The 21,307-nt window shown below is 37.5% G+C and overlaps 1 protein-coding gene across 1 annotated transcript; it reads right to left on the minus strand.

Moving 5' to 3' along the window:
- Positions 1–555: 555 nt before the first annotated feature.
- On the minus strand, positions 556–12,166 carry LOC138871492 (uncharacterized mitochondrial protein AtMg00810-like). Its single transcript, XM_070149372.1, has 3 exons — positions 12,041–12,166; positions 1,173–1,269; positions 556–1,031 (listed from the first exon to the last, which is right to left on the minus strand). Exons 1-3 carry the CDS (start codon positions 12,164–12,166, stop codon positions 556–558), a joined length of 699 nt encoding a protein of 232 aa, XP_070005473.1.
- Between the last annotated feature and the right edge of the window lie 9,141 nt (positions 12,167–21,307).

Here is a 21,307-nt window from a genome sequence, read left to right on the forward strand (position 1 = left end):
AATCTTCTTGATCATGCCTCAATTTACCAAAATAGAGAAAATTTTGTTAGATATCAGGGAGTCATATAAACACATGTCATAGGAGTATACTATTTATAGTATGAAACTGAGTGAAAATTAATCTAGATATTTACACAAGTTCAAGATTTCCTAGCCAATTTTTTTTCATTTTTTTCCATTGTGCATTCTGAGCAGGTCCCATTAGGTGATCTTAATCATCCCTAATTCTAACATGTTCCTTTCAAAGCTTTCTCTACTCCGTGCTTTAGTAAAGATGTAAGCAATCTGCTTATTAGTAGCACAAAATTCTATAGTGATCAATCCTTTCTCATAGTTGTCCCTTAAGAAGTGATGTCTAACATCTATGTACTTAGTCCTCTTATGATGAACTGGGTTCTTAGTCATACTAATAGCACTAGTGTTATCACAAAAAATAGGGATGCAACCAACATTAATGCCAAAATCCATCAACTGCTGTTTGATCCACAACAGTTGAGCACAACAAGAGGGAGCAACAACATACTCAGCCTCAGTAGTAGATAAAGCCACTAAATTCTACTTTTTAGTGGCCCATGATACCAGACATGAACCAAGAAAATGAGCCATACCTGAGGTGATTTTCCTATCCATAAGGAAACCTACATAGTCAGCATCATCATATCCTACTAGATTAAAGTTACTACCTTTAGGGTACCAAAGGCAAAGGTCAGTAGTGCCTTTCAAATATCTCAGTGTCCTTTTGACAGCAATCAAGTGGGATTCCTTAGGATTTGCTTGAAAATGAGCACAAATCCCTACACTGAAAACAATGTCAGGTCTGCTAGCAGTAATATACAAAAGTGAACCAATCATACCCCTATACAACTTCTGGTCAAAAGATGAACCAGGTTCATCTATGTTTAATTTAGTAGCTATTGCAATAGGTGTGTCTATTTCCTTTGATTCATCCATTTTAAACTTCTTAATTGGCTCTTTTACATATTTATGCTGATGGATCATGGTTCCATTTGGGTTTTGTTTGATCTGTAAGCCTAAGAAGAAGTTAAGCTCACCCATCATACTCATTTCAAATTCACTCCCCATTAATTTAGCAAATTCCTTACTCAGGTTTTAAGTGGTTGCCCCAAAAATTATGCCATCAACATATATTTGTACTACTACTAGATCATTACCTTTTTCCCTCAAGAATAGAGTGATGTCAATCTTACCTCTCTTGTATCCATGTTCAAGCATAAATTTGGATAGGCGTTCATACCATGCTCTAGGAACCTGCTTGAGTCCATATAGGGCCTTGTCCAATTTGTATACATGATCTGGACACTCCTTACTTTCAAACCTTGGAGGTTTTTAGACAAAGACTTCTTCCTTTAAGTAGCCATTTAGGAAGGAACTCTTTACATCCATTTGGTGAAGGGTAAATTCCATATGTGCCGCAAAGGCTATAAGGGGTCTTATTGCCTCCAGTCTTGCAACTGGAGCAAACGTCTCATCGTAGTCTATGCCCTCCTCTTGTCTATAACCTTGGACCACCAACCTTGCCTTGTTCCTTGTAACCGTTCCATCTTCATCAAGTTTATTTTAGAAGACCCATTTAGTGCCAATTACTGATCTGTCCTTGGTCTTGTGACCAGATGCCACACTTAACTTCTTTCAAACTGATTATCTTGTATTGCATTCACTCAGTATGCATCCTGCAAAGCTTCAACAATATTTTTAGGTTCAATAAGAGATAAAAATGCAAAAAACACATAGATTCTTTAATTGAGATCTTGTTTTAACTCCAAAAGTTGGCACATAGATTCTTTAATTGAGATCTTGTTTTAACTCCAAAAGTTGGGTCAGTAAGGATGTTCTCAATGGGATGAGAACTTTGATACTTGTAAGGTTTCACAACCAACTGATTTCTGTTTGGAATTTCTCCCATGTTCTATTGCTGAGGAACAGGCTCATGGACAGGTTCCATTTGGAAATTAGATTCACTTCTTCTTTGTTCAGTTCTCCTTGTCAGGTTGCCCTGGATGGAAGAACCTGTTTCATCACCTTTTCCTTCTTTTGGTGCAGCTTCATCTTGAGCTGTGACTTCACTCAATTATTTTACTAGCCCAATAGCTTTATCTTCATGTTCCTGTCTCTCATAAAGAATGTTAGTTTCATCAAAAACTACATGTAAACTTTCTTCTACACACAAAGTTATTTTGTTGTACACTTTATAAGCTTTGCCATGTGAAGAATATTCCAGGAATACTCCCTTATCACTTCTGGGATGAAACTTACCTAGGGAGTCCTTTCCATTATTGTGCACAAAGCACTTGCATCCAAATGCCCTAAGATGGGATATATTTGGTTTAATCCCTTTAAGTAACTCATAGGGAGTCTTCTCTACAAGAGGTCTAGTCATGCGCCTATTAATGATGTAACATGCAGTATTTACAGCCTCTGCCCAGAAGCTATGAGGCAGTTTACTAGAAAGAAGCATGGTCCTAGCCATATCTTCAAGAGTCCTATTCTTTCTTTTAACTACTCCATTTTGTTGAGGAGTCCTAGGGGCAGAGAAATTATGATCTATACCATGCTCATCACAAAATTCAACAAACTTAGCATTTTCAAATTCAGTTCCATGATCAGACTTAATTGATGCAAGTTGATTACCTAGTTGTTTCTGAATTTTTCTAACAAAGTCAGTAAACATGTCGAATGTTTAATCCTTAGATGTTAAGAACAATACCCAAGTAAACCTAGAGTAATAATCAACAAGTACCATCACATATTTCTTACCACCTCTGCTCAATGTTCTCATTGGATCACAGAGATCCATATGAACCAGTTCCTTCGACCTGGTCGTGCTTACCATTTTCTTGCTTTTAAAAGAGGATCTTACCTGCTTCCCCCTTGCACAAGACTCACAAACTTTGTCTTCCTTGAACTTGATGTTAGGTAACCCTATCACCATGTCCTTGGTGACTAATTTGTTGAGTTGATTTAGACTTGCATGACCAAGTCTTTTGTGCCATAGGAGGGGATCATTGTCCAACACACTTAAGCAAATGGGTTCATTTTATGAAAGAGTAGACAAATCTACAATGTAAATATTGTTAACTCTTTTCCCTGCAAAACAATCTTGTCTGTTATGCCCCGCAGTATTACGTCGATGTTATTCCTTGCAGTAGTACATTACGGTGATGTTACGCTTCACAGTATTAAGTTACGACGATGTTGCACCCTATAGTATTGTGCGTTTAAATTTGTTGAAAGGTAACCGATATCAGTCCAAGGAAAAGATTATTTGGAGATTATAAGGATTGTAAGTGATGAATAAATTCGTGAAGGTGAGAAGGGAAGCAAGTCAAAGAACATGAGTTTTCGTCCAAGTTTGGCATTTTGGGGTAAAATACGACCCGAGCTAAAATATGCAGTATTTATGGACTAGTACCATGCAAGGTACCATATGACCATGGTAGTATAACATATAAAGTATATATGAAGTATTTTAGTTAAAAATATAATTTTAAGTAATTTGGAGTAATTTTTAAATTATGCGGGTAATAGATTAATTACCGGGTGACGAAATATTACCCGGTTAACTAATAAGTGGATAACAATTTATAATTATCTCCAAACCCCTAACGTAGAAACAAGCCACCCCAAGCTTGATGACTCTTAAAACTTATGAATTATGTGGCAAAGATTTAAGGATTCAAGGCTATAAGTACATTAGGTCTTATATTTGCTAAGATGTCTCATATTTTCTGAGGGATAAAATACCAACTCAAAGGGGAACCTTTGGAAAAGTTATTTACGGCGGAAGCATGAAGGGATATTTGGACCCATTACGTTGATTAAGAGGCAATTTGGGGGAAGGAGTATATGTCTGCAACTTTAATTCAACATATTTTGTATTAGAGATTATAGTGCTTCTTTAAGTTGAGTATAAAGTTTATAAGACTCATCAGTTTCTCAAGCTATTTTAAGTTAAGACCACTCCTATTGATGGATACAAAATGATATGGGGAGCTGAAATTTTATGCAAATAACGTAAGCTTCAGAGAAGCTTTGAATTGTGGCAATGAATGGGAAAAAGGGGGAAAAAAGAAAAACTTTTACTACGAGTTAGAAGGGATTTGACTTGGAATAGCCATTTTGGATTGAGATTTCATAAGCAACATAAAATTTTGCAATTGTAAGGGAGTATGATGCAATCTTTCTCAAGGGAACCGGTTCAGGTATGTTAAGGCTATCCCTTCTTTCTTTTGGCATGATCCATACGATACGACCGAAACGTGAAAATGCACAAATTTATACATGTGTCATAATAGAAGTATTAGAGATATCTATGTTCTTGAATTTCCGTGTATCATAATATTTTATCTTCTGCTCATGGGTCTCAGAATAATATGTAGTTGAAAAAATTTATTCGGAAGGAATATTGAGATTATTACGTATTTTTCATGCATTTCATACATGTGCATTGACCCATGACCATATGGAATTATATACGCGTATATATGTAAATATATGTATATGGGATATGGGAAAAGGTTACGAATATTATATACGCACCACCACCTGATCAGCTGGTATATTATAATGATGTTGCCTACAGTGGCTGAAATATGATTCAAACGGCATTATATACGCGTATATATATATATGTATATGGGATATGGGAAAGGTTATGGCATTATATATGCACCACCACCTGGTCAGCTGGTATAAGATGATGCTTTGCCCACAGTGGCCGATATGATATAATGGGATGCCCTCAGAGGCTGATAATGTTATGAAAGATATACATATGCACGATATGACATTCATATGCATATGCATGACGCTAAAAGTAATTTATGATTTACAAAGTTATTAAGACTTACAGGTTGAGTCATGTACTCTATATTTCTTCCATGTCTCCTATGTATTTATTTATGTGCCTTACATACTCAGTACATTATTCATACTAATATCCCTTTTGCCTGGGGACGCTACAGTTTATGCTCACAGGTCCTGATAGACAAGCCGAGAGCCCTCCGAGTAGGCTATCAGCTCAGCGGAAGATGTTGGTGTGCTCCATTTGCTTCGAAGTTGCTTGCTTGGTTGGTACGATTTAGACGTATATTGATTGATATGGCAGGACTCTGTCCCAACCTTTATAATATTTATGTACTCTTAGAGGCTTGTAGACATATGTCGTGTACGTGAAAGATTGTACGACCTTGTCGGCCTATGTTTTGAGTTTATAAATGATCATGTTGGTCTATTCGGCGCGTATGTCACGTGTATATGATGATGTAATAAGAAAGATACGTTACATTGGTACTCGGTTGAGTAATGTACCTGGTGCCCATCGCGGCCCATCGATTTGGGTCATGACAGAGTGGTATCAGAGCAGTTCTGTCCTAGGAAGTCTACAAGCCGTGTCTAGTAGAGTTATTTATGGGTGTGTCGTGCACCACACTTATAAGCAGGAGGCTATAGGGCATTTAAGATTGTCACTCTTTCTTCTTACTCTAGATCGTGTGGTAGAGCTCACTTATAAGAATTCAAATTCCGAAAATGTATGTTATTCGTAATAAGACGATGCCTACATCCAGAAAGAAGGTTGGAAAGAGAGATAGTTGTAGAAGAGCTGAGTCAGAGGAATTGGATTTTTTGTATGATACCTACAATAAGTAAATATGAGGTCTTTAGCATATCATGGGTGTACTGAAAGGTGTAAGCTTCCTCATAAGAAGCCTTAAGGCAGGAATGCCTATCCATCTTTATGGTAAAGGACAATGAGAGATTAAGAAGATAAATACAAGTTTCAGCAAGTAAAAGGAGCAAGGTGAAAAAGGGTACGAGGTACCCAGTTAATGAAGGTTAACAACGTTAATAATTGAGGCAGAGGAACATAAGCTTTTTGAGTTATATTCAAAAGTAACAGAGGCATATACAATTGGTCGCACCCTTTCCAGATATGCCCTATGGGGGTTAACAAAAGTAGTATAAGAAGATATGATGGATGAATTGATTGCGTCAGTTGACATTTCCGAAGGATAATGCAAATGTGCTAATAGATCTCTTTATGAGATACCTAGATGGTGCACTCTAAAATAGTGCAGCCAGATATGATTACTACAAAGACATGCACTATAAGCCTGAAGGAATAAATATTACCTTAGTGTGGCTAGCGTCCCTAGTAAAGCGAGAACGTTAAGCAACGTGAAGAGCCATTGGATGGAGCATAGGGAAGTTAAAAGCGAAAGAATGTCGTATTGAAGTTTTCACAAGAAAAGTGATATACAGAAATAATAGCAGAGTAATGAGAAGAGAGATAAGGAAGCATTATGAATAAGGTGTGATACATGGATGATAACGATAGAGTGTTACAGAACCTATAGTCAAATAAAGAAAGAGACGAAAGGTGATGGGCCTTAAGTCAACAAAAGAATATAGGCCATAAAGTCATATCCTTATTTCTAGAAATAAGTTCGCAACTCTAGTGCGATTACCAAGAGGAGAAGTTAGACCCCAGAGTAATAGAAATTAATATGGACTGGTGAACAAGATAAACTAAATATGAATTAGGGACTAAGTGATTTGATAATAGTCAGCATTGTGAGAATTTCATATCGCGTTTCGGAAATAATAGGACGGACAACAGAAGAAGATTCATGAGAAATTCAAAGAATGGTCATTCAGAAAGACGCTTCCCTAAAGCAAGCAATGTTAGTAAAAGCTTAAGGGACTATATGTACCAGTTACATTAGTGTCACCCTCACGAGTAAGGGAATTTGTCATCCTTGGTACTTAAGGATTACTGCAAGGTAAGTAACGATCATCGATGATGTGAAATGATGCTAAAGATGAAGAGTTAAAATATCTATAGGTAGGTCATTATAGCCCCAACTCTTAACTACTCCCCTAAGGGGGGGGGGGATATGGAATGATAAAAGGAAGAATGCGATAAAAATAAGAAAGGATGAGATTGCACTTATCCAAATGCTACAGATATGTTACGATTCCAGAACGTTATGCAAATGCACATCAAGGAGAATAACTAAGGGTTCCTGCCCAAGATGTTATTGATAATTAAGGATCCAGTGCGCGACGTAAGTTAAGACCAAGAAAATAACCCAAGAAAGATTACGAGGAATATTGATATAAGCATGAGCCAACAAGTAGTTAGTGGTCGGGAAGATCCCAGTTATGGCTAAATAGGAGGTTACAGACGAGTCATCAGATCATGTGAATTAAACATAGTAGAACCCAACATGAAGAATTCAGCCTCAAAGAATATCATTATAATACTTGAGATATATTCAAACAAGAGTCGGGGTAGTTAAAGGTACCGTATGAGTGTTACGGTGATAAAAGAAAGTGCCACTAGGAAGACAATCAAAATATCAGTTCAAAAGCAGCCATACAAGCACAAGGACATGGAAGCAAGCAACTACGGATGACTATAGTCAAGTAAGGACATCAAATCCGTAGTAAGCTCACAACCTTACAAGAATCAAGGGTTATCCCTAAGTACTACAATGAAAGGCTAGCTGAGGAGATAAGAAAGAAGGTTTCAACCTAAGCACAACGACCTAAAGAGGAAATGGTCGTGTAACAACAATATCACAACAACATTGTAAGCACTCCAAAGGAAAGTGGCCCCTACCGTGGATAATGAACGGGAACAAAAATTAAAAGTAATATTCGAAGGTCATATGAGTTGCACAAAAACTTAAGCATGCGTGGGAACTAAGATAAGCTAAGTATGCACGCAACAAGGGGGCAGAAAGACCAAGAAAAGTAATAGCTTACATTAAAGAAAGCTAAGAAGGAACGAAAGAAATTATTTGATCAATGATCCCGAGTTGGTGTCATTATCAATGCACTTAAGAGTTTGGAGTTTTATACCTGCATCATATACAGCCGTAGAAGATTCTGGTATACGTTAAAAGGAAGAATTGAGCCCAGGTCATAGATGAAGGATTGAATTGTTAAAGGATTTTATCATAAATATCCCTCAGCGTCTATGAAAGTCTAAAGTAATAACTAATACCAGGAGCCGCAGGTCGGAAGATATCTTAAGCCTACATATAGGCTGATCAGAAAGAAGAGGAGACTAAAGAGTTACATCGACTAAGAAAAACAGGAGAGACCAAGAGAATTATAGACCTCAGGATCACTCTTAAGTAGCAGAAGTATAAGAAAGATAGTACATTAGCCATATTTTATAATAGCTCTATAATGAAGCCAACTGAAGAGTACCAGCTTCATAAGAAGTTAGTACGAAGCTCCCACTAGATTGTGTATGCACCAGAGGTGTAAGAATTATAATAGAGCTTTATGTTACGGACATGAATTATACCTATGTGGAAGGGAGGTCAGGAAAGAGATAGAAGATACAATGCGAGATTTTAAGGTAACTAAGGTAAAGGTGAACAACGTACGAGATATTCAAAGGCAGAAGATCGTGAATAGTCCATACTTCAGATAGAAGGCTATAAGCACAGGGATCCAATAACCGGAAATGATAGCGACATCATCGACGACATGTCTTCTAGCCTATGGTTTCTATGTACTGAGAGATCTAGTTAAGAGAATAGAGAAAAGTTGGAGACGATGTGATGTCTCTCTTGACAATCCAGAATAACGTAAGGAAATCTATGGTGCAAGCAAGTTGAAGGAAAGTTTATAAATGGATATGGATAGGTCGCAAGCTAAAGTATGGTAGAGCAGACAGTTTCTCTATCTTATACAAAGCTCACTATAGCCTTAATGAACTCAAAGGAGCCTAAGATTAATAGCATTTAAAAGGAATGAAATGCTGACCTGGTAATAAAATGAGGGTATAATTGTGACAGATAAAAAATGACGTTAGGGCCTTCGTTTGAATAATGATTTGGAAGAAAAAAAAGAGAAGGAGAAAATATTTCGTTGGCGGCATGAAATTATGATACCCCCATAAATTGAATCACATTAAGACACTATGAAATACGATTATGGGAATCACTTCGAATATTCCTTGAGGTAACGTAAGTCCTAGGGGCAAAGTATTACGTAAGAAGTTTTACGTTATCAGTAGTATATTGTAGATCAATATTGAGGTGGATCAACAATGGATGGACAAAAGTCACAAAGTATGAGATGAGATTAGGCCGTCATTCTAAAGATGAGTAGTAATGAGGAAGCATTAAAGGACTTAAATTTATACATATGGAATAAGAAATGAGAGTAAGCTGGGATTTGGTAGCAGACCTCAGCAACGATAAATTAAAGTAAGAGTTATGGCATTAAATTCATACGAATGGCTAAACGGACCTATGTGATGAGATATAGCAATATTCGTAAATTTAACAAAGTACCAAGCGAAACTTCAGTATACTCATATATGCCCAAAGGGACATCTTTTCAAGCTCTATATATGAAGCCTAGAGATTGGGTACACTTACAAGGTCAAAATCGTACAGGCTGCATGATGAAAGGTAGCAACAGTTACGAGATTGGAAGGATTCCGACTACAAGTTGTGGTGTGAGAAGGAGGCCTAAGGGGAAATGCCCTGGACTTTGGACTCATTCACAGAACAATCTCCCAGATGGCAAGGGAAGTTCTAAAGTATTCGGAAGGTATAAGTTATGAAAATGATGAATGCATCAGTCAACATTCGAGGACGAATGTTCCAAAGAGGGGAATAATGTTACGCCCCACAGTATTACGTTGATGTTATGCCTTGCAGTATTACATTACGGTGATGTTACGCTTCGCAATATTAAGTTACGATGATGTTGCACCCTGTAATATTGTGCGTTGAATTTTGTTGAAAGTTAATCGACCTCAGTCCAAGGAAAAGAATATTTGGAGATTATAAGGATTGTAAGTGATGAATAAATTCGTGAAGGTGAAAAGGGAAGCAAGTCGAAAAAATGAATTTTCGTCCAAGTTTGGTATTTTGGGGTAAAATACTGCCCGAGCTAAAATACATTGTATTTATGGACTAGTATCATGCAAGGTACCATATGACCATGGTAGTATAACCTATAAAGTATATATAAAGTATTTTAGTCATAAATAAAATTTTAAGTAATTTGGGGTAATTTTTAAATTATGCGGGTAATAGATTAATTACCGGGTAACGAAACATTACCCGATTAACTAATAAGTGGATAAGAATATATATTTATATCCAAGACCCAAACGTGGCAACAAGCCACCCCAAGCTTGATGACCCTTAAAACTTATGAATTATGTGGCAAAGATTTAAGGATTCAAGGCTATAAGTACATTAGGTCTCATGTTTGCTAAGAGCTCTCATATTTTATAAGGGATAAAATATCAACTCAAAGGGGAACCTTTGGAGACATTATTAATAGCGGAAGCATGAAGGGATATTTGGACCCATTACGTTGATTAAGAGGCAATTTGGGGAAGGAGTATATGTCTGCAACTTTAATTCAACATATTTTGTATTAGAGATTATAGTGCTTCTTTAAGTTGAGTATAAAGTTTATAAGACTCATCAGTTTCTCAAGCTATTTTAAGTTAAGACCACTGCTATTGATGGAAACAAAATGATATGGGGAGCTGAAATTTTATGCAAATAACGTAAGCTTCAAAGAAGCTTTGAATTGTGGCACTGAATGGGAAAAAAAGGGAAAAAAAGAAAAACTTTTACTACGAGTTAGAAGGGATTTGACTTGGAATATCCATTTTGGATTGATATTTCATATGCAACATAAGATTTTGCAATTGTAAGGGAGTATGGTGCAATCTTTCTCAAGGGAATTGATTCAGGTATGTTAAGGCTATCCCTTCTTTCTTTTGGCATGATCCATACGATACGAACGAAACGTACAAATGCACAAATTCCATGAATGACTCTATTCATAGAAGTATTAGAGATATCTATGTTCTTGAATTTCCATGTGTCATAATATTTTGTCTTCTGCTCATGGGTCTCAGAATAATACGTAGTTGGAAAAATTTATCCGAATGGAATATTGAGATTATTACGTATCTTTCATGCATTTCATACATGTGCATTAACCCATGACCAGATGGCGTTATATACACGTATATATGTATATGGTATATGGTATATGGGAAAAGGTTACGACGTTATATATGCACCACCACCTGATCAACTGCCCACAATGGCTGAAATATGATTCAAACGGCATTATATACGCGTATGTATGTATGTATATATATGTATATGGGATATGGGAAAGGTTATGGCATTATATATGCACCACCACCTGATCAGCTAGTATATGTTGTCCATAGTGGACGATTTGATATGATGGGATGCCCTCAGAGGCTGATGATGTTATGAAACATGTACCTATGCACGACATGACAATCATACGCATATGCATGATGCTAAAAGTAATTTATGATTTACAAAGTTATTCAGATTTACAGGTTAAGTCATGTACTCTATATTTCTTCCATGTCTCCTATGTATTTATTTATATGTCTTACATACTCGGTACATTATTCGTACTGACGTCCCTTTTGCCTGGGGATGCTGCGTTTCATGCCCGAAAGTCCTGATAGATAGATCGAGAGCCCTCAGAGTAGGATATCAGCTCAGCGAAAAATATTGGTGTACTCCATTTGCTTCGAAGTTGCTTGTTTGGTTGGTATGATTTAGACGTGTATTGTTTGGTATGGCGGGACTCTGTCCTGACCTTTATGACATTTATGTACTCTTAAAGGCTTGTAGATATATGTCGTGTACGTGAAAGATTGTACAACCTTGTCGGCCTATGTTTTGAGTTTATAAATGATCATGTTGGCCTATTAGGCTCGTATGTCATGTGTATATGATGATATAATAAGAAAGATACGTTACGTTGGTACTCGGTTGAGTAAGGTACCGGGTGTCCGTCACGGCCTATCGATTTGGGTCGTGACATTGTCGGTGGTAAGGTTAATCACAAAACATTTGGTGGAGGTGAATGCTACTAGGTTACCTCTGTCACATAGTTGTGATACACCGATTAGGCTATATTTCAAGCCATCTATCAAGTATACATTCTCAATGGAATGTGAGTCTGTCTTACTTACCTTTCCAACCCCAATGATCTCACCTTTCTTCCCATTTCCAAAGGAGACATTACCTCTTTTTAGGTCCTTAAGTGAAAGGAACTGGTTCTTACTTCCAGTCATATGCTTTGAGCAGCCACTATCCATGTACCATATTTAGCTACTTCCCTTCACTTGGTCCTGCAAAACAAAATCAGGGGTTAGTCTTAGGAACCCAAACTAGTTTGGGTCCCTTTCTATAGGCAAATGGGTGAATTAAATTCTTTTTAGCCCATCCAGGCAGCCTATTTTTCTCTAGAACAAAGATTTTATTCTTTTGACTGGCCTTTTCTTTTGCATTACATTCATTTTTGTAATGACCAGTCTTGCCACAGTGTGTGCAGATTTTGTTCTCAGGAAGTATGATGTACTCGCTTTTGGGATCCCACTTAGGTGTTGGGGTCCCATAGCCAAGTCCACTCTTACTGCTACTGTGGTGCTCTTGTAGCCAGGATAGTGCATCAGAGGAATTATTCCATTTGCAAGTTCTGTCTAGTTCATGCTTCACCTTGCCTAGATCTTCTTTAGGACTCTTATCTGCTCATCTCTCTTGTACAACTCATCCTTCATTTTTCCTAGATTTTCTTCTAAGGTGAGATGTGTGTGATCAGCTTTATTTTTACATGTTCCTAACTTCAGTTTTAAATTTTCAGATCTAAGTTCTAAGACAGTGGTGTCAAGTTCAAGAACCTGGTTCTTCAACATAGTATTTTTACAATCACTTTCACTAGCCCTGAGTTCCTGATTTTTGCACTTAGCTTTTAGGATCAAGCATTCCCCTGACAGCTGTTCCTTCTCATTGTTTATGATCTCAGACTCATCAATAAAGTCTAGTAGTAATTCAGATAGCTTTTCTTTAGACAAAAATTTAATCTTGTCTTTGAGATGAATCACACTTACCTCTTGTTCATCGTCTGATTCTCCAATGGCCATAAGTGCTTGTTCATCTCCAGCTTCATCTTCTGAATTCTCTTCTAAGCTTTCTCCTCAAGCAGAAACCATAGCCTTTGTTGATCCTTTGTTCTTATTGGGTTGAACCTGTTCCTTCTTCCTATTTCTTCGTTCAGCCCTTTCTTTCTTCCATTCAATTTCCCACTGAGGACAATTCTTGATCATGTGGTCAGTCTTACCACATTTGTAGCAGCCCTCGTTGGTCTATTTTTAGGGGCCCTTGGTTTGTTGAAGGTTGCACCTCTCGAAGAACCCTTTACTCTCATTACGTACTTCTTGAAATCCCTTGTGATCATAGCCATTTCATCATCCTCTAAGTCTGCACCTTCAACTATTCTGAGATTAGGTGCATCCATCTTCATGGTTTGCCTTCTCAATTCATAGGTAGTGAGATCTTGAGAGTGACAATGTTCTTTAATTCCTGAATAGCAGTTGTCGCGCCCCCTTTTCCTCGCAGAGTCTGGGTTTTGACATTCATTGGAAACAACTCTTTTCCTTTTGGGAATTGGGTATTTAAAGAGTCGCCACCTAATGGATTAGGTGCGTTAGGGAACCTAGAGCAATTAGCTCATGTAACCAGTTTGCATTACTAGAGATTAGGGTAAGGACTCGAAATAACTTTGAGGGAAGGGTGTTAGGCACCCCTCGTGGTCCACAACAGTGGGTACTAGTCGAACTTAGTTATGTGAATTAGTCATTTAACAGGTAAATAGTCGAAGAACACATTTGCAAACAAGGAAAGTTTATACAGTCTAACCACACATATATAATCAAGGAAGTCTAGACAATTCAAGCACACATATGTAAATTTAAGAAGTTTAGACAGTCTAAGCACACATACTTAAATTAAAGAAGTTTGGACAGTCTAAGCACAAATACTTTAATTAAAGAAGTTTGGACAGTCTAAGCATACGTAAATTAAGGAAGAGAAGTCCTAATTTGGTTAGCCTATAGGATCATATTTGTACAATACATGGTAAGCCTTCTTCAAATAGAGGGGTTACACGTGGCATTGGTGCACAAGTCATCATATCGTTTTACTACCCATTATCCTCCCCTTAGTGGTTATATAAGTGAGTTTAATTAACGAACTCTAAGCGTGCTTTACCCGTCCCTTCCTCGTGGTCCCAGAGGTGTTTAGGACCTCTATACTTAGGCAGTTCTAGACACTCCTAAGGTATTTAAAAGGTAAAATCTAAGCGACAACAAAGAACATATAGGACTATCAAATAGAGAAGCAATTAAGGGGCTCATGTTTACCTCCACATGTAAATAAATAATTAGCACGTCTCAAAAAACCGATTTTATAGAATTTCAGAAGGCCTTGGAAAATGATATCTAGATGAGTATCACAGAATATGCAGCATTATTTTAAAAGCGAAGTAATATAACCTGATCAATTGCCTACTGATTTAGAATATGTTAAACCTGGGCAAATTTACAAATAAGCAAAGCATAACTTTACAGTTTAGACCATTAATTACCTAAGGCTTGCCTAGGCATGGGCTGTGTGCGATCATAATTCTGAGAACTAATTAAAAACACCTTAAAGTTATTCAGTCCTATAGGCATGTTGATCTAGGTAATTAATGTTGCAAACTGATTTCATGCATGTTTACACTAGAACATGATATCTACATGCTGGACTGTTTTAAAACCCCTTTTATAGACAATTATTCATTTAAGCGACGTAGACACAATTTAGAGCAAATGCAAAACAGATTCCTAAGGCAAGATTCCTAATGCACAGAGAGAGATGGTAGCAACTTATGTAGAATCATAAGAGAAGTGATGAACTTATAACATGTTTTCTAATATGCAAAAGTAATTAAGGAAGGATTTCTAATGCAAATAACATAGACCTATAACATATTTCTAATGCAAGTAACATAGCATATAGACCTAAAGCACGATTTCTATCATAATATAAACCCAAAGTAGGAAATCCATATATATAAACCTAAGAGCATGATTTCTACTGCAGCTCAACATATATAAACCTAAAAGCATAATTTCTACCCGGTTTCCCTATAAAAATCATATAGGAACCCTCCCATTTTTACTAATCACCCTAATATCTGTTTACAAAGAAAATTATTACAAACCAGGATCAAATGAATTACATAAGTAAATAAAATTATACTATATAGAGCCTAAATCAGGCCCAAAGTAAACCTGGGGATGCCAAGCCTTCAATACAGTCTCAGAAGCCAAAGATATCACAACCAATAATGTGTCGTGATGTGTCAGAGTTCCCTAAGAAGCTCAAGGATCCCGGGCAGTGCTCACACCAAGACCTTTCTCAAATAGGGATTGGTTATGTGCAGTGTGGAAGGGCCAACCTTGGTGTGCTAGAGTTCAGAGGGATCTCAAGGATCCCTAAGCAGTACAAACACTAGAGGGGCAGAACTTAATAGTCTAAGAGTAGGGTGAGAGTACTTGACATAGTTTTGAAAGACTTAGTAAAACAATATAAAGACAACCTTTAGGAATGGAAAGATTTTCAGAAAAAGTTTAAGAAATATTAAGAGGGGTAAACAATTTTGAAATCAGTTATGAGAAGAGCAAGGATACAATCACACAGACTTAGAACACTTAGAATCACCACCATTTAACAGACAGTTTACACACAAGGGTGAAGGGGGTTGGGGACATATAGAGTTTATGTCAGGGATACATGAAGGTGGAAGTATATAGACAACAAATGCACAGAATACTTAGAAGTCTGTTGACTCAGAGACTTAACTAGTTAGCCATGATAATAGATAGTGAGAACATAGAGCAGGACTGCAAAAAGAAGTCATGTTGAAACAGGGGTGCATTGGACAAGATTAATCATACAATTAGGGGTAATCAAGTTCATTAGGAGGCTAAGTTGCTAACATGATCGCATCAGTTGGGGGGGGGTAAGCAGGGACTAAGTAAACATGCTAGGCAAGTATCAATTAACCAAGTGAAGTTGGACATGCTGATTGCACATAAGGCAAAATTTAGACATGCTTAATAAAACAGCAAACAGGGAAACAAATTGAATAACATAGCCAATTGAACTAGTGCGGTAATAAGCATGGAGGGACACATAAAGTTGAGTTTCAAGATTTAACTAGAAACATACCAGTTAAAGAGGAAAATGCAGAACGTAAAAACAGGTGCAATTCCACTATCTAGCCTTGGCTTTATGCCAGCTAGACCAATAGTTAGCACAATTAACAAAGAAAAAAGAGAGAGTTTGAATGTATGTATGTGTATTCTGAACTGTGTGTTCGTGTCTGAGAGGTAAAAATAAGAGAGATTATATAGTAGTTCGAGAGTAGAGTAATTAAGGTAAAAGAATCAACTTCAGTCAATTAAGGAAGTCACAGAATCCAATCACATAAGTGTTTAGAATAAACCTCTCTTAATTGAAGGCAATTAGCCAAACGGTAATAATAAGGAGTCTAATTAAGGAAAGAAGTTCAAGTCAAACCAAATAAATGAGTTCAGAATAAAATAATCAGGGGTCTAATTAAGGGAAGAATCATGTAAAAGAATCAGTAAATATACATGTAATCAAATAAGGCAAGAATGACTAATTAAGGTCGTAAATAGGGAAACAAGCAAGACTTAGGCATACAATTCTCTAATAGAGCAAATCAATCAGCCAAATTTCTAAGTAACAATGATTTCTGGAAAGAATATATCAACTCCCATAAATAGAAAATAAACTAAGTAAAGACTTCACAAAAATATAGAAATTAGCTAGAAAGACAGATTCGAACCCTAATAGGGCTCAATTAGGGTAAATTTATAGAATATGGATTTGACAAAGGAAAATCGTGTAAGTTAAAAATACAGGATGAGTTAATGCGATTGGTAACACTGAAAGACTCAAAATTGAATCAAAAATTAGAAGATCAGAGTTTCACATAAAATTGACTAGTGTTTAAGCATCTTTTGCACAAGTTAGTCAAGAAGATGAAAAGAGGATCGATTAAACATTAGAAGTCAGAAAACCTTTGAGAAACAACTCGTAATGAACCCTAGATTTAGGGAAAAGTAAGAATAGTCGATTAAAACCAGAAATATTCAGAGAAAAATATATAATAGTGCTCGATTCGTCTCAGATCTATACAGATTTGGAAATGATCGAAGGTAATGGACTTGGGTTTTCTGAAAACATAACCGAGATGAGAGCATAAGTTTAGAAACCATAGATTCGTAACAAAAAAAAGAGAAGTTTTCACTCACATTTGAGAAAATGGCCTGACACAGGCTAATAAACGAAGGTTTCAACCCAGAACTAGCTAGGTTGTTTGAGATCTTCTCAAGGATCCAAGATATCAAAGAGCCATGGCGTGTAAGAGGCCAAGACTGAGCGGAGAAGACAAGAAAACATCACCACGCTGAGATATACACAAGTGACAGTGCTTGAGAACTAGGGTTTAGTTGAGAAAGTTTTATGAGAAGAGAGAGATGAGGACGACATGTGAGGGAGTGAATGAAAGGGTTTGGAAGGGGGTCATTTAGGTTAATTATGGTAAGATGGGTTGTGGACCGTTGATCAAAAATGATCAACGATCAGGATTGAATGAGGGATTAGGTCAGATAGGTGTGTGTTGGGCTTAAAGGGATTGGTCCAATTCTAGAGGGTATTTGGGCTGGTTTGGTGGGTTAAATTTGAAAATAAGGGGCTATTTAATAAATACCCACGTAATTAAATAGAAATATTCTATAAAATAAGTAACAGAGTATAAAAAATAATTTTAATGCATAGAAATGTTTTAAAATAATTATTAAATTTTTAGAAAATACAATGAGCTATTTTCTGTTAAAATAATGTAATAAGGTACACATGGGCTATAATTGCAAAATTATTGCAATTGTAGCCAAAGGGTACAAAACTGGCCATTTATGAAATAATTTGAGCTTAAATACAACCATAAATAGTAATATTAAATCATGGAATGCTATAAAGTCATTTGTGATGCAATTTTGTAATTATTTATATAAATAAAATATTAGGATAAATTAAATTAAAAAATATAGAAATTATGGAAAAATATCAATTGATGCTAATGCATAGTTTTGAAGGTATACATGCACTTTAAAAATATTATAGGGAAAAATTAGGTATCAACAACTGCCCCTCTTTATCCGGTAATGATGAAAGAGTTTTCGGGTAAAGAAATGATGGCTAATTTTGACCAAATGGGATGTTTTTAGAAAAATAGAGGCCGAACTCTGGTCTTTGAGATGCCTACATATCCCTGGTTTTACAGGAACCAGGCCATGTGTAGTTCCGGACCCAACGACGAGCGAAAGCCGATGGAGTTGTTATAGGAATGGTAGCTAATTTCAGGAAGGGTTCTTTTGTGAAGGGTAATGTTGGATGGAGTTATGATTATGGGTATGGAGTGTATCAGATGTATTATAGGGCAGACAGCTGTATATCACGAGGTAGGATGGGTAACATATGAGAATCGGTTATGAATGGCAAAGTGAAAATGGTATGAGCAGGAATCGGAACGAAGGTTGCTCCTATTTGAAAACGGTTACCTCCGGGACAACCTGCAAACTCAAAATATGACGCATGCAAGTACATAGGTTACTGCGAAAATTTAAACGTGATGCAAATTCCCTTTGGACCATAAAAGATTGCCTTTGGACGATGCGGATGACGTCCTTAGAATATGATGTCCCGGGCCATAAATTGTGAGATAAGAGATTTGAAGGCCATGAAATGATGTTCTCGGGCCATGAAAATGGTGCCTCTGAACTATTACACCTTTGAATAATGATATGCAAATTTGAGAGATCCTCAGGCCATGGCATGGTGTCTTCCGGCTATGAGGATGATGCCTTTAGACGATGACGCCTTTGGACAAGTTGTTGATATTTCAGCCCATGAGATGTAATAATATGATGCTAAAGTCAACAAGACAATTTTTAGTCTTATGAGGTTAAGGGAAGAGCTTCGCCTGAATGAGGAGAAAATAGATAATGCCGAAATAGAGCGACATTTATGCAAGGAGGGACAATGCTTAGTCCCATGAGAAGGCAGTGCTTAGCCTTATGCAAAACTGGAGACAGAGCTTAGTCTCATGCAGGATACGAGACAAGGCTTAGTCCCAGGCAGATAGAAGGCAGAGCTTAGCCTTATGCAGATATGGAGGCAGGTCTTAGCCTCATGCAAGGTTCGAGACAAGGCTTAGTCCCATGCAAAGTTCGGTACAGGGCTTAGTTCTATGCAAAGTTCGGGATATGGCTTAGTGCCATGCAAATGGAAGGCAAAGCTTATCCTTATGCAAATATGGAGGCAGGGCTTAGCCTCATACAAGATTCGGGATAGGGCTTAGTCCCATGAAGATGGAATGCAGAGCTTAGCCTTATGTAGATATGGAGGCAGGGCTTAGCCTCATGCAAGATTTGGGACAGGGCTTAGTCCTATGCAAATATGGAGGCAGGGCTTAGCCTTATGCAAATATGGAGGCAGGGCTTAGCCTCATGCAATATGGAAACATGGCTTAGTCTCATGCAAATGGAAGGCAGTGCTTAGCCTTATGCAAATATGGAAGCAGTATGGAGGAAGGGATTAGCCTCATGCAAGGTGTGGGACATGGCTTAGTCCCATGCAAAGAACAAGTAGAAAATAAGAGTAGAATATGTCTTAGCTGGAGATATATTCGGTGCTTGAAGGTCCGATTGATAGTGATTCTATTGCGTGCATATATTTGCGAATGCTATGGTTACGTCAGATGTGCATGCGCTCAAAGAAAAATTGTAAGTTTTGTATGGGGAGGTTGGTTCGTGCCTTCGTCTGCTGGCTTTGCTCTTTTGTTCTGGAGGCCTTGTTTTAGTTTCCCTGGGTAACACCTGGCTGTTACAGAAATAGAGTTTTCAAAAATATCCAATTATTGGTTAAAAATAAAGTTATTGTTTTTAGAAAATATAGGGAAATATCACGTAATTTTAGATGAACTAGTGATTGTAACACATTTCAGAGATGTTGTAGCTTTCTTGTATTAGAATTTTGAGGATCCTCCTCAAAATTCTGCCCCAGTTTGGTAAGTGATCCTTCGGCTATTTGCAAGTGATGAAACTTGTTGAACCTTCTTCGGAATTTTGCGAATCCTTCTCAAAATTCTCCCCCAATTTCTGACTTCCTGGCATGCGATAGCATCGGCTGGACTTATTCCGGAATTTTGTGGGTTCTCATCAAAATTCTGCCCTAGTTTTTGGTTCTACGGGAAATGAAAATTTTATTATGATATGATTGAACCCACAGGGTTGCCTACGTATCCCCTCTTAAACGGTAATCAGGTGAAGCGTAGTTCAATTACATCAGATGAAGAAAATGTTAGTAGTCTAAACATAGTATCTTTTGACTGTGTCTGAATTGATTGGTTTTGGCCAGATTTCTCCGTCCATTTCTGCAAGTATGAGTGCTCCTCCAGTTAGCACCTAGTGAATTATATAGGGACCTTGCCAGTTGGGAGAGAATTTCCCTTTGGCTTCATCTTGATGTGAGAAGTTCTTCTTCAGCACCAACTGTCCTGGTGCAAACTGTCTTGGTTAGACCCTTTTGTTGAAAGCTCTGGACATTCTGTTCTGATAAAGCTGACTATGACATGCTGCGTTCATTCTTTTTCCATCTATAAGGGCCAATTGCTCATAGCGGCTCCTTATCTATTCTGCATCGCTGAGTTCGGCTTCCTGTATGATCCTTAAAGAGGGAACCTCTACCTCGGCTGGGATGACAGCTTCGGTACCATAAACCACCATGTAGGGAGTTGTCTCGGTTGATGTGCGAAATGTAGTGCGGTATCCAACAAGGCAAAGGGTAACTTCTCATGCCATTGTTTGTGGTTTTCTACCATCTTCCTTAGTATCTTCTTGATGTTCTTGTTGGCGGTTTCTACGACTCCATTCATCTGAGGTCTATATGCTGAGGAGTTCTTGTGCTTGATTTTTAAAGTTTCACACATGGCTTTCATCAGATCACTATTGAGATTGGTGGCATTATCAGTGATAATGGACTCGGGAACTCCGAATCGGCAAATAATACGATCCTTGACAAAGTCCGCAACGACTTTCTTGGTTACAGCTTTGTAGGATATAGCCTCTACCCATTTTGTGAAGTAGTCAATGGCCATTAGAATAAACTTGTGCCCGTTAAAAGCAGTAGGCTCGATCGGACCGATGACATGTATTCCCCAGGCAGCGAATGGCCAAGGTGAGCTTGTTGAATTTAGCTCATTTGGCGGCACTTTTTTCATATCGGCATGTACTTGACATTGGTAGCATTTACAGACATACTGG

Source organism: Nicotiana sylvestris, chromosome 6, assembly GCF_000393655.2.
Source record: "Nicotiana sylvestris chromosome 6, ASM39365v2, whole genome shotgun sequence".
Classification (NCBI taxonomy): Eukaryota; Viridiplantae; Streptophyta; class Magnoliopsida; order Solanales; family Solanaceae; genus Nicotiana; species Nicotiana sylvestris.